The sequence below is a fragment of the Saxophila tyrrhenica genome (assembly GCF_035928015.1).
Source record: "Saxophila tyrrhenica strain CCFEE 5935 chromosome Unknown scaffold_8, whole genome shotgun sequence".
NCBI classification, from domain to species: Eukaryota; Fungi; Ascomycota; class Dothideomycetes; order Mycosphaerellales; family Extremaceae; genus Saxophila; species Saxophila tyrrhenica.
In genome coordinates this window covers 376,764-393,157 of record NW_027041740.1, presented here as the reverse complement: position 1 = coordinate 393,157, position 16,394 = coordinate 376,764, and the positions used below count along the sequence as shown (strand labels likewise).

The 16,394-nt window shown below is 53.8% G+C and overlaps 8 protein-coding genes across 8 annotated transcripts; 5 read left to right on the top strand and 3 right to left on the bottom strand.

The window, feature by feature from the left end:
* Positions 1-31: 31 nt before the first annotated feature.
* LTR77_005467 (uncharacterized protein) lies at positions 32-1,802 on the top strand (the record flags this gene model as incomplete). Its single annotated transcript, XM_064802712.1, has 2 exons — positions 32-1,676; positions 1,732-1,802. The coding sequence occupies 2 exons, from the start codon at positions 32-34 to the stop codon at positions 1,800-1,802; spliced, it is 1,716 nt and encodes a 571-aa protein (XP_064658837.1).
* An 855-nt stretch (positions 1,803-2,657) lies between these two features.
* Positions 2,658-4,531, top strand: mns1B (glycosyl hydrolase 47; the record flags this gene model as incomplete). Its single annotated transcript, XM_064802711.1, has 6 exons — positions 2,658-2,890; positions 2,938-3,481; positions 3,537-3,659; positions 3,709-4,167; positions 4,218-4,363; positions 4,420-4,531. The coding sequence occupies 6 exons, from the start codon at positions 2,658-2,660 to the stop codon at positions 4,529-4,531; spliced, it is 1,617 nt and encodes a 538-aa protein (XP_064658836.1).
* A 229-nt stretch (positions 4,532-4,760) lies between these two features.
* On the bottom strand, positions 4,761-7,295 carry LTR77_005465 (uncharacterized protein; the record flags this gene model as incomplete). Its single annotated transcript, XM_064802710.1, has 3 exons — positions 4,761-4,853; positions 4,906-5,327; positions 5,375-7,295. The coding sequence occupies 3 exons, from the start codon at positions 7,293-7,295 to the stop codon at positions 4,761-4,763; spliced, it is 2,436 nt and encodes an 811-aa protein (XP_064658835.1).
* Positions 7,296-8,264: 969 nt separating this feature from the next.
* Positions 8,265-9,482, top strand: LTR77_005464 (uncharacterized protein; the record flags this gene model as incomplete). The annotated part of the gene is made up of 2 exons (XM_064802709.1): positions 8,265-8,632; positions 8,789-9,482. 2 exons carry the CDS (start codon positions 8,265-8,267, stop codon positions 9,480-9,482), a joined length of 1,062 nt encoding a protein of 353 aa, XP_064658834.1.
* Positions 9,483-9,629: 147 nt separating this feature from the next.
* LTR77_005463 (uncharacterized protein) lies at positions 9,630-10,694 on the bottom strand (the record flags this gene model as incomplete). The annotated part of the gene is made up of 1 exon (XM_064802708.1): positions 9,630-10,694. The coding sequence occupies one exon, from the start codon at positions 10,692-10,694 to the stop codon at positions 9,630-9,632; it is 1,065 nt and encodes a 354-aa protein (XP_064658833.1).
* A 472-nt stretch (positions 10,695-11,166) lies between these two features.
* LTR77_005462 (uncharacterized protein) lies at positions 11,167-12,295 on the top strand (the record flags this gene model as incomplete). The annotated part of the gene is made up of 2 exons (XM_064802707.1): positions 11,167-11,718; positions 11,777-12,295. 2 exons carry the CDS (start codon positions 11,167-11,169, stop codon positions 12,293-12,295), a joined length of 1,071 nt encoding a protein of 356 aa, XP_064658832.1.
* A 203-nt stretch (positions 12,296-12,498) lies between these two features.
* LTR77_005461 (uncharacterized protein) lies at positions 12,499-14,392 on the bottom strand (the record flags this gene model as incomplete). The annotated part of the gene is made up of 6 exons (XM_064802706.1): positions 12,499-12,927; positions 12,978-13,082; positions 13,133-13,331; positions 13,385-13,761; positions 13,814-14,242; positions 14,291-14,392. The coding sequence occupies 6 exons, from the start codon at positions 14,390-14,392 to the stop codon at positions 12,499-12,501; spliced, it is 1,641 nt and encodes a 546-aa protein (XP_064658831.1).
* Positions 14,393-15,089: 697 nt separating this feature from the next.
* On the top strand, positions 15,090-16,074 carry LTR77_005460 (uncharacterized protein; the record flags this gene model as incomplete). The annotated part of the gene is made up of 2 exons (XM_064802705.1): positions 15,090-15,312; positions 15,362-16,074. The coding sequence occupies 2 exons, from the start codon at positions 15,090-15,092 to the stop codon at positions 16,072-16,074; spliced, it is 936 nt and encodes a 311-aa protein (XP_064658830.1).
* Positions 16,075-16,394: the final 320 nt, after the last annotated feature.

The following is a 16,394-nucleotide window of genomic DNA, read 5'->3' as shown; positions in this document are numbered from 1 at the left end:
ACACAGCAAGCACCGCTAGTCATCGCCCATCATGCCGGCGATGGACATCGACCACACCAGCAGGAGCGCCACTATGCTGGATGTGGAGCAAACTCCACCAATGCGAATCGCATCTCCAGCGCGCCAGCCAGTCCGTACTGAGCCTACCCAAGACGTCATTCCTATGCCTAAGCTCGACCACGAAGCGATCCGCGAGAAGGCGAAGAAGCGAAAGAAGAACAAGAAAAAGGGCATGGCGCCTGGCGCACCTGCTGCCAAAATCGTGCGAGGGTTTAATACGCCAGTGACATCGGGCGGCGAGGAATCTGACATTTCTGCCGTCAGCACACCGAGATTGGGGGCCATGAAGATGCGAGACAGCCCAGGCAGTCCGGCATTGAGGCCTTCACCTTCGCAAGGCGGCCTCAGCGCACTGCGCTCCAGGCTTGATGCATTGGCGCTCGACGGCGACCAGCGCAAGCCAAGTTTAGCTCGCGTCATGTCCAACGACTCGGCCGGCTACAATGGTACGACCACGCCTTCTTCTCGAGGCAGCGACGGCGACAGGACTGAAATGGAGACTTACGATGTCCCTCTGGATGAAGACTTCGTCAGCCAGGATGCCGGCTCACGCACTCCTATTTTCGCCTCCCAGGCTGTTGAGGGTGGACTTCACACGACCTCAATCCACCGCAAGATGTGCGCCAACGATTTCGAGGGGCTGCGATGTCTCGGAAAGGGCGCGTTTGGAGTTGTGAATCTTGTGCGCCAGCACGCGACAGGTCGACTCTATGCGCAGAAGCAGTTCAAGAAGGCGACTCTGACCGTGCACAAGCGACTTGTCGAGCAGACACGCACGGAACGCACTATCCTGGAGTCTGTCAACCGACACCCATTTGTGGTCAAGCTATTCTACGCGTTCCAGGACCAGGAGAAGCTCTATCTCATCCTGGAGTATGCGCAGGGTGGGGAGCTCTTCCATCACCTGGCGATGGAGCGCATGTTCTCAGAAGAGGTCGCTTCCTTCTACATGGCAGAAATGGTCCTGGCTCTCGAGCATCTGCACCACAATGTGCGAGTCATCTACCGCGACCTCAAGCCCGAAAACTGCTTGCTGGACGCCGAGGGACACCTCCTACTCACTGACTTCGGCCTGTCAAAGGTCGCCGTCGAAGACGAGACCGAGCGTGCGAACAGTGTTCTGGGCACGATCGAGTACATGGCGCCGGAAGTCATCAAAGGCGAAGGCTATGATTTCGCGGTCGACTGGTGGAGTCTCGGAGCTATCGGCTTTGACCTTCTCACTGGAAGCCCGCCATTTGGGGGCAACAACCACGCCAAGATTCAATCGAACATCCTCAAACAAAAGCTTCAGCTGCCCTACTTCCTCGGACCTGATGCGAAGGATCTACTTACCCGCCTCTTGCGCAAAGAGCCAAACAAACGTTTGGGTGGAGCCAACACGAAGGATCTCAAGACTCTCAAGAGCCACCGCTTCTTCCGCAAGATTGACTGGAAGAAACTGGAAAAGAGAGAGCTGGAGCCTCCCATTACGCCGGTCATTACGGATCCTGAGCTCGCGGAGAACTTCGATACCGAGTTCACGGACATGCCGTTGAGTCCGGTGCTCACGCGCAGCAGCAAGGTGTTTGATGAGCAGATGCAGGAGTCGCATGTCGTCGCAGAGGAGAACAATCGTAAGTCTGAACTGCTTAGGGAGGCCCATTAACGCCTGCTGACCACTTGTTTCAGCTTTCGGAGGGTTCAGCTTCGTGGCCAGCAGCAGCTTGCTAGAGAGTGATAATTTCATGTTGGCGGCTTGACTGCATGGTGGTGGTGTATGTCTTGGCCTATGCCGCACATGTGCGCGCGTTGCTACTGACGGTCGCGTGCTACAGGCGCATGCTTGTGCTTGCATGAAGAGAAGCTGCGGGTACATGGATATCAACTTGAGGTTGTCGGGTGACATATTGGCTCGTGGTCTTGTTTGTCGGTTTCCAGAGATAGGCTACTTGTGTGTATTGACTCGATATATCTTCATGATCTTCTCTATTTCCCAAACAGCCAATCCCGGCCTCAGTCATACCCCTCCATCGAGCACCAGCAAAACGTAGCTCTCTTCCACTTTAATGTTGATCAACCTCTTGAGACTCTGATCCTCGGCTCCACGTTCAGGAAAACACGCTAAGTTGAGCCTCTGGCTGATCGATACCTGTTCCTATCGGCAGCAAGGTTACATCCTGATCACAACCGCTTTTTACTGGCTACATGGCTTCATGCAACACCTCCCTAAAATACTGATCACCCGCTGCCATGACCCTTTCATTAACCCACCTTCTGTCTCTTCCAGTGCCTGAAAGGTTTCGGTACAACCACGCTATTGGCCCCGCCCCAGCATACACTCAATAAACCGTGCAGGACTGGGGCTGCGGAGGTGGATGGGCCACCATCGTGGAGTCCTCCGTCAGAAGGTTGTTGCTGCTGCCGACATCCGGCAGAATGAATGTAAGGCAAGCATGTCCGTCCTTGAGCGGTCTTTCCTCGTTGCCTCTGCTGTTGGTGCGGACCTGCTCTAAAGGCGCTCGTTTCTTGTCTTTCGCTCTACTTGCATTGGAATACCAACTCCAGCATACTCACCCATCCAGTCTTTTCGTACTTGTTGCATCGCATTAGCCAGCATGCGTTTCTCCATTCTTTCGTCCGCTTTGCTTGGAGCTTCGTTGGCCGCAGCATCACCATCAGGGCCACCGCATGGTCCTCCGCATGGCCCACCGCATTACAAAGGCCCACCACCGCTAGCGCCTAGTTGGGGTCCGATCGAAGGAGGAGAAGGAGAGCCGGCGACGCTCGCTGCGGAGCGAGCAGCAGCCGTGAAAGAGGCGTTCCAGTTTGCTTGGAATGGATACTACAAGTGAGCGGACACGAGGCCAATGGTGGAGCATTGTTTGACTGAAGCAGATACGCCTTCCCGAACGACGAGCTTCGACCCCAGAACAACTCCTTCGCCAACTCACGAAATGGCTGGGGTGCCTCAGCTGCCGATGCCTTCTCCACCGCCTTGGTGATGGAGATCCCTTCGATCGTCAACGAGATCGTTCATTACATCCCTACAATCGACTGGAGCGTGAGCATCAACAACATGCCCGTCAGCTTGTTCGAAACCACCATTCGCTATCTCGGTGGCATCCTGTCCGGCTACGACTTGCTCACTGGTCCTCTCGCTTATTTGGCGAGTGAAGAGAGCAAGGCGAACATTCCGATCTTGCTGGAGCAGGCGCAGAATCTGGCGAACAACCTAAGCTATGCTTTTGAGACACCAACTGGTATTCCTAGCAACAACCTCTACTTCAACAACCGTAGCACGGATGGATCGACGACGAATGGATTGGCTACGATTGGGACGTTGGTGTTGGAGTGGACGCATCTGTCGGATTTGACAGGCAATGAGACGTATGGGCAGCTTGCGCAGAAGGGCGAGAGCTATCTTCTGAGGCCGCGTCCGGTGAGCATACCCTTTACGTGGTGACAACGACTTTGTGCTGACATGCTGGTTGCAGAGATGGGCACAACCATGGCCAGGTCTCGTCGGTACCAACGTCGACATCAACACAGGCCTGTTTGTGGACGCATCCGGTGGCTGGAACGGCGGCGACGACAGCTTCTACGAATACCTCATCAAGGTCAGTTTCATCGAACAGTAAGACAGCAACTGCGAACTGACGGGCATAGATGTATGTCTACGATCCAGATCGCTTCTCGACCTACAAAGACCGCTGGATCAAAGCCGCCGACAGCACCATCAAACACCTCGCCTCCCACCCCACCACCCGCCCTGAACTCACCTACCTCGCCATATTCCACAACCGCACACTAGACTTCGAGTCCGGCCATCTCGCCTGTTTTGACGGCGGAAACTTCATACTCGGCGGTCTTGTCCTCAACAAGCAGAAATACGTCGACTTTGGCCTCAAGCTTGTCGAAGCGTGCGAAAACACCTACAATCAAACTCTGACTGGTATCGGACCGGAAGGCTTCTCCTGGAATGCGTCCTCTGTGCCGCCCGCGCAGCAGGAGTTCTATGAACGTGCTGGTTTCTACATCACGGACGGGAGCTACATTCTCAGGCCAGAGGTGATCGAGAGCTTTTACTACGCCTACCGCGCGACTGGGAGCAGGGTCTACCAAGATGTGAGTAAATATCTCGCTTCACCATGACGTTCGGCTGACAGAGTGCACAGTGGGCATGGAACGGCTTCAAAGCGATCAACGCAACATGCCGCACTGGCTCTGGGTTCTCCGAGATCAAGCACGTGAATGCGCCCAACGGCGGCGGTTTCAAGAATTTCCAGGATTCTTTCTTGTTCGCCGAAGTGCTAAAATACAGGTACGTGCAGCTCGTCCGCTTCTTATCTCGAATGCTAGCTGACCGCGTGCTCACAGCTACCTAATCCACGCCGGCGACGCAGAATGGCAGGTCAACCAGGATGGCATCAACGAGTGGGTGTACAACACTGAGGCCCATCCGTTCAAGGTCGCTGGGGCACCGATATGAGCATTTGAGCGCTGTTGGGTGTTCTTATGATGGGTCTTGGTTCATAGGCGTTCAATATCAACCTTCAATCTCCATCATAAAGGCCATGCTTCGAGATTGCCCTTGTCATCATACCACGTGGAGCTCGTCGGCCGGTGAAGAGTTCAAATTGCGCGAATGCTTGCTCGGGTAGCCTGAGAACTAGGGTTAGCGTTGGTGATTTCCTTCTCTGGTCGGCGTTGAAAATGGCTTACATGTCGATGCCGTCCATGAATATCCAGCCCTGTCGCGCTTTGGCGCGAATTTGATCCGCCAGTGGCGAGGCCGCCTGGCGATACGCCAACTAGTCGTCTGTCAGCAAGTCGTCATGTTCGAGATCCCCCGGGAAGGCTCACCTCAAGCACTACTCCTCCAGTTGTACTCTTCAACCATTCCTCCGGCAGAGAATACTGCACCGGTGGCTGTCCAGCTTCCTGTCTTGGGATACCGCTCACGATCATAGTAGGCTGCCGTAAGTCTTGTGGCCACGGACTGGATAGTGCTGGCAGTACATGTACTCGCGGCTGGTCGTTGCTGCTAGGTTCGAGATCAGGGATGCTGCCGGCGCTGATGATTGCGTTGTAGTGGTCGGCAAGAGATGTTGCATGGTTCAGTGTCCTGTTGCAGATACAAATGTTCTTGACGCCGAGTGATAACAAGGAATAGACTGCAGCTCGCGCCATGCCTCCGGCACCGCAGACGACAGCTGTGCTGTGCGCTCGGACGGTGTTTGCGGGCGATAGTCCGCGGCGGATGCAGGCACGGATGCCGATCCAATCTGTAGAAGTCAGTATTGAGACTTGTGTCCAAAGAGTCACTGCTCACCGGTATTGAAGCCATAGAATGCTTTGACCGCTCCCTGTTGATGCCTTCTTGTAATTAGAGTCAGATCATCGGGAATGTTGCCGTCTCGACTGAGCTCCCGCACAGGGATGACCGTATTGACGGCGCCTATGATCGTCGCATGCGGACTTGCGCCGTGCAATATAGGCATGACCGTGGTTTTGAATGGCTGGGCGACGGAGGCTCCACCAAAGTCTGGTTGCTTGAAGGCGACCTTGAGATCTTCTAGGCTGTTTGTAGAGCGGGCTTCGTATGTGTACTGCATACCGCACGCCTCGTATGCAGCGTTGTGCATGGCTGGCGATAAGGAATAGCTGACATCTGCTCCGAAGACGAAGTATCGCAGTGGCTCAAAGATTGAATTAGCAAAGAGCGATTGTGTCAAGGTTTTTGCAGTCGAACATTGCTGCTGTTCTAGTCGATCAGCGAAAGCTCCTTGTCTCTGCACGGCTGGGTCGACCGCGGTCAGGTAGGTGTTGAAGCATCGTGATAACAGTCCCATGGTCCCAGTGCCGAACGCAGCCAGTGGCAGCGGCTGCTTCACAACTTGCTCGTCACGTCGAAAACGGTCAATGTCAAAGACGTCTCCCACTGCGGTGGCTGGCATCGTGATCTTGAAGCTCGAGCAGCCAAGTCTGGTTGCTCGTTGAAGCTGCTCTTTGCAGAGGTCGCTTTTCCACCCTTGCGCTAGGCGGGTCTCTAACTCCATGACGCCCACTGCGATGCAGCTCCCTTTGGAGGCAAGAAGTGGTGTAAGGTATTCGTCGCGCAAAAAGAAGTTGAATGCACAAAGCTCCGGTGACAGTCTCAAGGCAAATTCAACGAGCTCAAAGATCCTTGGCATCGCCGAATCCAAGGCGTGCTGTTTGTGTCTGATATGAATCATAATTGGCAGGATCGTTGCTCTTCGTACTGTGGCGAAAGCCCGAGCAATATCTTGGAAAACCGACTTTGACTTATCGGAGTCCCCGTCAAAGACAAGCTCGATGCAGTCCGCGCCAACTTGCATCTGATCAATGTCTGAGGCGCTTGTTAGAACATCAGCAACATTCATACGGACCGCAAGCGTTTGCGTTCTCCGCTCTAGCGAAACCTGAGATAGAGGATAGTTGAAGCTATGAGCCGGAATGTTGGCGTCCTTGCCAGCGATGTTTCGCAGCATCCTCATAAAGTCGCGTTCGACACTTTTGAGGGCCAGAGTGCGTCCGCTGGGCTGCTCAGGATTTTGTTGGTCGTGTTCTTGCGTTGCTGAAGGAGAGTGCTTCCATACGTCCGGCAGAGGTTCGGTCAGATTGAAGTACTCGTAGTTGGAACAAGCCCGCATCCGAGGGCTGCTGGCCACCAGCAGGTCATTAATCCTCTCCTCAGATAAGGCTGTGATGCACTCGTGAATGCCAGCTGCATCTCGAACAACATGTACGACCGGATGGGTCCGCGAGAAGTCTCGAATAATGCCGACGCCCGCTCCTTCTAAGTCGGCGAAGGAGCAGATGATGACAGCTCCATTGCTGTTCGCATCTAGTAGATCCTTCAGCACTTCGTTTCGTTTTGTCTGGTACACCTGGTGCCCTTGGGATTGTCGATAGGAACTGGATGAGCTTCCTGTGGCCTCCTGGAATGCTCTCTCGGTGTCTCTCAAGCGGCGACCGTAAGTTGTGGCAGCGAGTACTCCTAGGGTACGCTTGCCGACTCCACGAATACCTATCAGGACAATGGAGGCAGAGGGGTGGAAGGGAGCATTCCGGGGCACGAACTTGGACTTCTTGGACCTGTCCGTAAATCTGTCTGTTGCTTCAGGGTTGCCGACTCCGCTTGGCGTATTCGACCTCGAAATCAACGGCGAGTCTCCCCGAGACGGACCTGGACCAGTCTTCCGTGCGCTTGTCGCAGACAACCCGCTCATATCCTGGTAAGAGCGCTTCATCCCGGCGTGTATGGCCGCCATCCTCGTTGCTGTTGGCCAAGTCTAGGCCGGTGACGACTCAGCAAGACCATCTACATCGATGTTGGACAACGACGCAGGACGTGACGTCTCCCGGGGATCGGATGGAAAGGCCGGAAGAAGGTTCAGCCGCCCCGCCCAAGCCCGTCTCCACGTGTGTTACTCCGCACTTCACCCAACGACCGTGGCGGTGTTACTCATCAGGCAGGACGACTGTGGAAAAGATCTTGCCCATCGAAAATGGTGTCGCCGATGACATGACAGACCAAGGGCCCAATGGTGAACAGGAAGGAGAGCGGCGACACTTCACGGCCCTCCAAACGTGCTGGGGACGATGATCACAATCGACCAGCCAAACGCTCACGAGTCTCACGTGCTTGCGATCAGTGTAGGGCGAGCAGAGAACGCTGTGACGGCGCTCAGCCTGTTTGCAACACCTGTAGCTCACAACAGCGGACGTGCTCATACAACGACCAGCCCCGGAAACGTGGAATCCAGCCAAATTATATCCGGACCCTGGAGGTAACGTTAGCATGGCTCTTCCAACAGTTCCCGGAAGCAGAACATTCGCTCTCGAACGGTCTTCCGAAGGAGGACAGTAGCGTACGATGCCTCATAGGAAGCAAGGATCCCGCCACTACGGAGGAGCTCCATCTTTCATGGCGACAATGCTTGATCAACAAGCAACTTGAGCAAGTCCTCTCCGGAGCGGCGGTGGACGAAGAGGGTAACCTCATCTCTGGTGTAGGCGCATCTACATCCAGAAGCTCCAGAGACTCCACAGATGGGTTTACCACCCTCTCATCTCCACCACTCCCAGGTCCTCCTGAGCAGCGGCAGCCCCAGCACGCGATTGAGAACGGGAATCTGGACGGCGCTCATTGCCTTCAACCGGGGACCTCAAGAGCGACCATCGCTACCGGTACAACTATGTACAAGCTACCTCACAATGCGTTCTCATTGCTTGAATACTACTTTGCTTTTACCCACTCATGGCTACCCATGACCGAGAAGGCCACTCTTCTGAAGATCATGTACTCATACCCATCGGACGGCCTACCTCTTGGGCCAATCAACAGCGCTGATCACGCCGAACTGTGGAGCGTGATGGCTCTTGCAGCAACCCAGACAACCGACAACACTGCCTCAGATGCAATCGAGCAGATACGCCGTAACGCTGACAGTCTCCTGCCTTGCGGAAATTCTCCTTATGAAGTCCCTCACATCAGGGCACTCATGCTTAGAGCTGTGGATGATTTACATCGGTTCCAGCTTCTATCGGCTTGGCTACGACTAGGGTCAGTCGTACGCTTGCTCCACCTGTTTCGGCTTCTTCAAAATCTGGGACAGACAGCAAGATGGTGTCGACACGTTCATCTGACAGCATTTGTCTTGGAGAGCGCTCTTGCTCGACGGTTGAAGACTGTCGGACACTTCACGACTGACTACATCAGAGGAATAGGGTCGATCGACGAAGACGGTCTGGATGAATGGGAGCCATGGTCTGATCCACTCGTACCTCCCGGCCTCGGGACTGAGGCAAAGATCCCAACAAGAGCATTCAGCACTCTGAACGAGCTTGTCAGATATTATTCTCGATTGATTGAAGACGATAAGTCGGCTGGAGTTCACAACAACGCCACAGACAACACAGACGAGTGCATCGTGACAACACTGCTCCGCAATGCTGCCTCGAAACAAGGAAGAGTGCAGCCATCCGAAATCGTGACAGTCTATTACAAAACCATGGAGAGAAAGGGTTTGGGTTGGACGTCGAATACTCGGCCAGACCTCAACCCAGCTTGGTCGCTACCTGACAACTTTCCTCCTGAGCCACAAGATATCAATCTCCAGCCAGTCCCTAGGCAGAGCTACCCTTTCATGACCATGCCGAACGAAAGCGACCAACCAATGACCGGTCTGGATCAGACCGAAACTAACATGTTCTGGCCGATGTTCCAAAGCCCACTTCAGCAATCAAATACGCCTGCTGGAGGTCAGAATGCCGCTATGGACGTGTTTGACGAGCTGGCGACGCTAGAACGACAAGAGTCGGCTCATCACCCGCACTTCATGCAGAACCTTGGCTTCCCTGATCTAGATTTGGCCGAGTTCTTCGGGCCTGATTACCAAACGGGTCGCACATGAACGCTCAGCACAGAACATGTTCAGTACATCTGACCGGCCGATGCGAGCCTTTCCACCAAGGGATGGACTGAACAATAATTCGTTTGCACGACACTCCGTGGCAGGTGTTGGACGCTGTCTGATTTTTACCGTTCAGGCACAATTCCTCTAAAGGTATGCCCGCTGAGATGTCGTTCTTGGCGGGCCTTCAGGACGGTGGACCATGGATGATCCAAGATCGAAGTCTTCCACGATCATGCGCCACGAGTCTGCTGCTCGTTGCGCATGCTGCTCCGGCACCAGCTCACTGGGATCAGTGAGACTCTCATTGAACATTTCAGCACTGATCCATCCTCGAAAGCCAAGATCGTTCAGTATCACACCCAGGATATCCTTGATGGGAAGGTATGCACCTCGATCCTTCTCCCCATAAAACAGTCTGCAGTTTCGCGACCAGGACATCCGAGCAGGCTGGTCGAATCGATAGTATGGATGGCCGTCGACGAGAGGCTGTTGGAGGTACTCGGCATCCACCACTTGAACATAGGTGATCTTCCGAGCATCGATCGTCTGAGTCATCTTGTCAAGCGAAGCTTGCATACGCTGTTCTGCATCTACATTCCGCCTGGAAGCCGCCGTCGGATCTGCGTAAACCCTCGCAGCGATGTTGAAGGTGTCAAGACAGATACCAAAGTTCGGTCGATCAACCTTCTCAACCACTTCCCACGACTGCTCCCACGTGTCCACATGCGTGCCCCAGGCAAGGCTTTCGTATGCGATCTGGATGTTTTCCGGCGCCGCAAGATCTGCGACTTCTCGCATGTCGCTTACGACGAGTTCGATGTCTCCGCTGACATCGTCGGAGGATAGACATGTGGAAGGGATCGAGATAATGCTGGTTTTGAGTGCTTGAGCCAGTTTGATCCACGATTTCATCTCATCGACACGGTCCTGGTGCGCTACTCGATCGCGGAGGCCTTCGTAGTGCATGAATGGTTGCAGACACACGATTGCAATATTCCGGTCGTCACACATCGCACGGATCATCGTTGCGGCCTGCAGCTGATTGTCGGCCGTTGGACCTCCTTCGAGCGTTTGGGCGAGGTACTGGAGGTCTTCGTAGAACATCTCGATGTCAAAACCATAGCGAGCAGCTTGATCAAGCTTGGTCTCTATATTGTGCACCCAGGCCCGGCCCAGAGAGTGTGACGAGATCGCAGGGCGGCACGACATGTTGGCGAACGTAAAATGTATTGATCGATCGAGGTAGTGAGAGTAGGGGCGAAGTTTTTGGGCGATGGTAATAAGTGAGACTTGCTCGTGAATGTTTCACGACAAATTGAGACTTATACAGCCACTCGTATGGTTCCGCATCACCACCCGTCAGCTGGAGAATGTAGACGAGGTCAGTCTTGCCAGATGCGGAAAGAGTGATGAAAGTTTAGGAGTCGGCAGAACATTTACCACATCATCGGCTTCTGCGGATGTGCGTCTTCGTGCTCGCCTCTCGACTCCAACCGACGTACTGCTGAGCCATCTGCCTTGCTTTCGTGACACACAGCAAGCATACCGGCGGCGCCGGTATCCAAGGAGCTACTTCCACCACCGCTGAATGACAGAAGGTAGGTCTCACAAGGTTGATTGATTCCACTTCGAGACTCGATATCTACCTGACTTACACTACCCTTAATTATACCGACGCATTATGGCTATATCTCAATCATCTCGAAAAGCCAAAATCGCCATTATAGGGGCTGGTGTCATAGGGCTCCGCCATGCACAGTCCGTAGTGGCCTGTGAACAGGCAAACCTCCTGTGTCTCGTTGACCCGGTCTTCGTAGCAAGGCAGGAAGCAGAAGCGTTCAATGTGCCTCTGTTCGAATCAGTGGCGGCAATGCTCCAAGAATGCAAACCGGATGGCGCAGTCGTAAGCACGCCCAACAGTACTCACGTGGCCGTGGCCAAGGAGTTGTTGTCCGCTGGTGTGCATGTGCTGGTTGAGAAGCCCATCTCGGTGGATTCGTCGTCAGGACAGGGCCTTGTCAACCATGCGGAAGCGTGCGGTAGGCGGTTGCTCGTTGGCCATCATCGCCGCTTTAACGCATACGTTACTGCTACGAAGCGAGCACTGGATAGAGGGCATACTGGAATGCCTGTAGCGGTTTCGGGTCTGTGGATGTTGCGTAAGCCAGCAGGGTACTTTGAGCCTCCGACAGATTGGAGAGCAAGCGCTGCAGGCGGAGGAGTGATCCTCATAGTAAGTGATCCATGGCTGTTTGAATGCCCTCCATAGAAGACCGCTAACTACATAGCAGAATATGATCCACGAAGTAGACACCCTCCAATATCTCCTCGGACCCATCATAAGAGTCCACGCCGAGCAAACACTTTCTCAACGAGGACACGAGGCCGAGGAAGGTGCAGCTATCGTACTACGCTTTGCTTCCGGGGTCGTAGGCACATTCGTGATGTGTGATTCAACGGCATCAAAACACAACTTCGAGAGCTCCACCGGAGAGAACCCAATCATTCCTCGAGCAGGAGCAGACTGCTATCGTATCTTCGGGACGGAAGGCAGTCTTAGCGTTGGCGACATGACTCTTTCGAGGCATACATCGTCGGCTCAGAAGAGTTGGACCAGTCCATTGTCGGATGCAGTACTGCCTGTCGAGGATATTGTCCCGTTTGACGATCAGATGCTACATTTTGTGGATGTTATTAGGGGCGGAGCCCGACCAAGGTGTAGTGGTGCTGACGGTCTTCGAGCCTTGAGCGTCTGCGAAGCGATTAAGAGGTCGATGGCTGAGGCTATGCCGGTCGATATTGTAGCTTAGCATGTCACCGACAGCTTTTGACACTTTACCTTGGAAAGATTATGCTTGATTATGCTTGGATAATCGGAAGTGCTCTGGTCTGACGGCAAATTCCTCAACAAAGCCAGTTCAACTGATCGACTCTTGCTACGTACGATATTACACTTTCGCCGAACTGTGTCATTCAGTTCCTCCAAAGCCTCATCAACCTAGTATAGAGTACTTCATACTTCCATCCTTTTTTCTTCAAGGTGCGCCGACTTATCCTTGGTGACGCTCAAGCCAGCACCGTCGGCATCGTGTCTGAACTCTTCGTCTCTCGCAGCGTCCTCCGCGTGGATCGTGGAATGTGCCTTCCGGACCGGCTTGACTTCGAACAGTCGGTCCATGGATTCCAGAGGGATGCCTTTGGTTTCTGGAATTAGGAAATACACGAAGACAATCGATCCCAGCATCATCGAGGCGAAGAAGAAGTAAACACCGCATCCGTTCTTGCCCATGTTCAAAAACATTTGCGGCGTAAAGCGAGAGATGATGAAGTTCCAGAACCAGTTCGAAGCGGCGGCCGAGCATTGTCCAAGGGCTCTGACGCTCTGGTCAAACATCTCGGAGTTCAAGACCCAGGGTGTACCATTCCAAGAAGGAGTGTAGAACTACAGTCGTCAGTTATGTGGTTGAAATGATGGCGAAAAGGGGAACTTACGGCAGTCCAGAGATAGAAGAAGAACACTGCGGCGATACCGCCGGAGCTCAGAGGCTTGCTGACGTCTGTGTCGGTCCTGAGCTTGATGGATGCAAGGTAGCCGCCCTGACATATTGTCAGCAACAGAAAGGAGAGCACGGGCTGCTCAGACTCACAATGATCCACATGCAAACGGAACCGCCAGCAGACCCAATCATCAGTAGCTTTCTCCGTCCCAGTCGGTCGATCAGGACGAACAGCCAGACGAAGGTGAGACATGTCTTGACCACACCAAACAGACCAGTCGTCAGGAACGAGGTGTTGGTGCCTGTGATGCCGATGGAAGCAAAGACAGTGGGCGAGTAGTAGTTGATGCTGCAAGCGGCTGTCAGCAAGACTTCGATACAGGCCGAATTGGTGTGACTCACGCGTTGATCCCGCTGCCATTCTGCCACAGGAACAGCATGGTACCCAAGAAGAGACGCCATTGCACCTGCCTGCTCTTTCCCACAGCCTTGAACGGTTTCCAGAACCCGCTCCCAATCGCTCCAGCTTGCTCCTCAAGGGCGGCGTCGAGGAAAGCAACCTCCTCCACAATGTATATGTCGTCTGAAGATAGGTTCCGTATCCAGCAGAGGTTCTTGACTGCTCGATCGCGCTTGCCCTTGGACATGAGCCACCTGGGCGACTCTCTAATCCAAAAACTGCCGATAAAGAGGAGACCAGCCGGGATGAGTTGGACAGCAAAAGGTATGATCCATTGCTTATGACTTGGCGCCATGGTCGAATCGAGTCCATAGTTGATCTAGATTCCGTCAGCTACGACCAGAAACTAGCGTGTCCATGCGGATACTCACCCAGAAACCGACAAGACCACCAACCTGCCATCCCAACTCGTATATGCCGACCAAAGCACCCCTCACAGCTGGTGGGGAGATCTCAGAGATGTAAATCGGGACAACCATCGAGCAGCCGCCCACTCCCATGCCAGCTAGAACTCTGCCGCCGTAGATAAGGCCGAGCCCTCGGTCACCATTCGCGCCCAGCATCATACCAGCACCGAGGGTGAATACGGCAACAAAGACCCATAGCGACTTCTTGCGGCCGACAAAGTATGCCGAAACGTAAGCTGAAAGGGCGCCGAAGAAAGCACCTGCTTGGTAGACGGAGACGATGTTCGCTTTCGTCAGAGCAAGGTGGCTGTCGGTCATCTCATCGAATCTGAATTCTTCCGTGAAGGAGGGCAGGGCCAGAGTGGTTCCAATGAAGGCGGAGTCATATCCAATCTGTGGCTGTCAGTATAGATACATCGAAATATCTCTGAGCCCACGTACCATGCATGATGCGAAGGAGGCGATGGACGCGCAGGCCCATACTCTCCAGTTGTATACCGCCTTCGGCGTCGGCCTGTCCTCGACAAGCGTGAAGAGGCCCATGGTATTGGGGTATCTGTTGAGGTGCTCGTCGAGTAGTGGACAGAGAACACCAGTCTAGAGTCTCGAGAACGCAGACAATGACGATGCGGAGAGCAGGTCTTATAATGATCTATCCCACAACCACTCCATGGGGTACGAGAAGGAGCTACAGTACGTACCCCGGAGGAAGACTCTGCCTCGAGATCAGACGAGCATCAGCCATGCCCAGAACGTGCCGGTGCTTCCACGGCGTAGCGAGATGAACTCAAAGGCATGTGGATGTTCCAGCAAGGTTTCTGTAGATCGCTACGGCGAATGAGGGGGTGTAGTGCAGCGCCGTCAAAGCGTGGAAGAGCGTTCTTCCGGTCGAAGCTCGCTCGCCTTCTCTCATCCTGGTTGTCTCGTTTTCGCGGAGAAAGACACAACGCGCTCGATGACGGACAGGCCCATCTCATCCACACCTCGTGCTAGGTGCTTGTGCGTGCTGCCTTCATTGAGCCGACCAAGTGATTGTATGTGCAGAAGTATGCTACCTCCTATGACAACCTGCCGCTCAGCATTAGCAAGTACTTTTCGTCTGCTCTCCCTCACCCCTTCAACAATACCAATTTAGTGAAACTTTCACTCACTTGCAAACACAACATACTCTTATTGCCTTTGCCTTCGGCTCAAGACCCAATTATTACCTCTCAAAGAAAGCATAGCCCACTCGTTGGACATGGCCACGGCTACCACCAACGGCATCATCACATGCCAGCCACCAAAGACAGACCATCTCGACGGCCAGGGCTACCTATTTGGCTACCCGATCGCACATTCACTATCACCGTTGCTGCATCAAACCATCTTTGAATCATTAAGCCTGAACTGGGACTACTTCCTTCTTCCTTCCACAGACGTCCAGCAGTTCCTTTCTTTAATCCGAAACTCAAGATGTTATGGTAGGTGACAATCCACCCCTCACGAACAGCCAATGCTAATAGATCTTAGGCTCCGGAGTCACCATGCCAAACAAGATAGCCATAATACCACATCTCGACGATCTAACTCCTGAATGTCGAGCCGTGGGAGCGTGCAACACCGTCTACTGGCGCGACTCCAAACTCATCGGGACCAACACCGACATAGCTGGCGTACGTGAAAGCTTCCTACAGAACGTACCCGAAAGCAGATTTCGAAATCGACCAGGCCTTGTCGTGGGCGGAGGCGGAGCCGCACGGTCAGCTGTCTATGCACTTGTCGAATATCTTGGCTGCAAGACTGTCTACCTCGTGAACCGCGACGCAAGCGAAGTCGAAGCCGTGATGTCCTGGTGCAAATCGCAAGGCTATGGCGACGGTCTCATCCACGTGTCGACCGTAGCGCAGGCGGAGGCACTTGAAGGCCCTGGTGCTGCCGTGGCGTGCGTGCCAAACTTCCCACCTGTTACCGACGCTGAATGGGAGGCGAGGCGAATATTGGAGTGCTTCCTCAGCAAGCCTCATCAAGGAGCGATGTTGGAGATGTGCTATCACCCTGTCGTGTGGACAGAGATTGCCGAACTGTCGAAGAAGGCTGGGTGGGAAGTTATCCTGGGTACTGAAGCCATGATATATCAAGGCTTTGAGCAGGCGAGGTGTTGGACTGGAAGAAGTCTTGAAGATCTGCCTGTGCAACGGGTGAAGGAGGCAATAGCGAAGGAGTTGAGCAGGGCTAGATTGTAATTAGTGGGCGTACGCATCTGAATTCATTGCAATGCCGTCGGCCAGATGATCCGTTCTGTGAGTCTGCTAGTACAAAATTCAACTTCTCACAATCATTCAGCGCCCATGCGATCGAGAATCCAAGTCCGTCGTTCAGCCAGCCAGAAGCTTCAATGTTGTGATGCCGGTGGCGTAACATTTCTGCTGGGGTGCATATAACCCGCCCCATATCCTACTTAGTCCGCTGATTCTGTATCACTTGATCGATATTTGCTTTGCTTTTGCTTTTTTCAGTTGTCGTGGGGTGGAGGCAGTGGTGGGCGTCGTATCTTGTTGTCGGC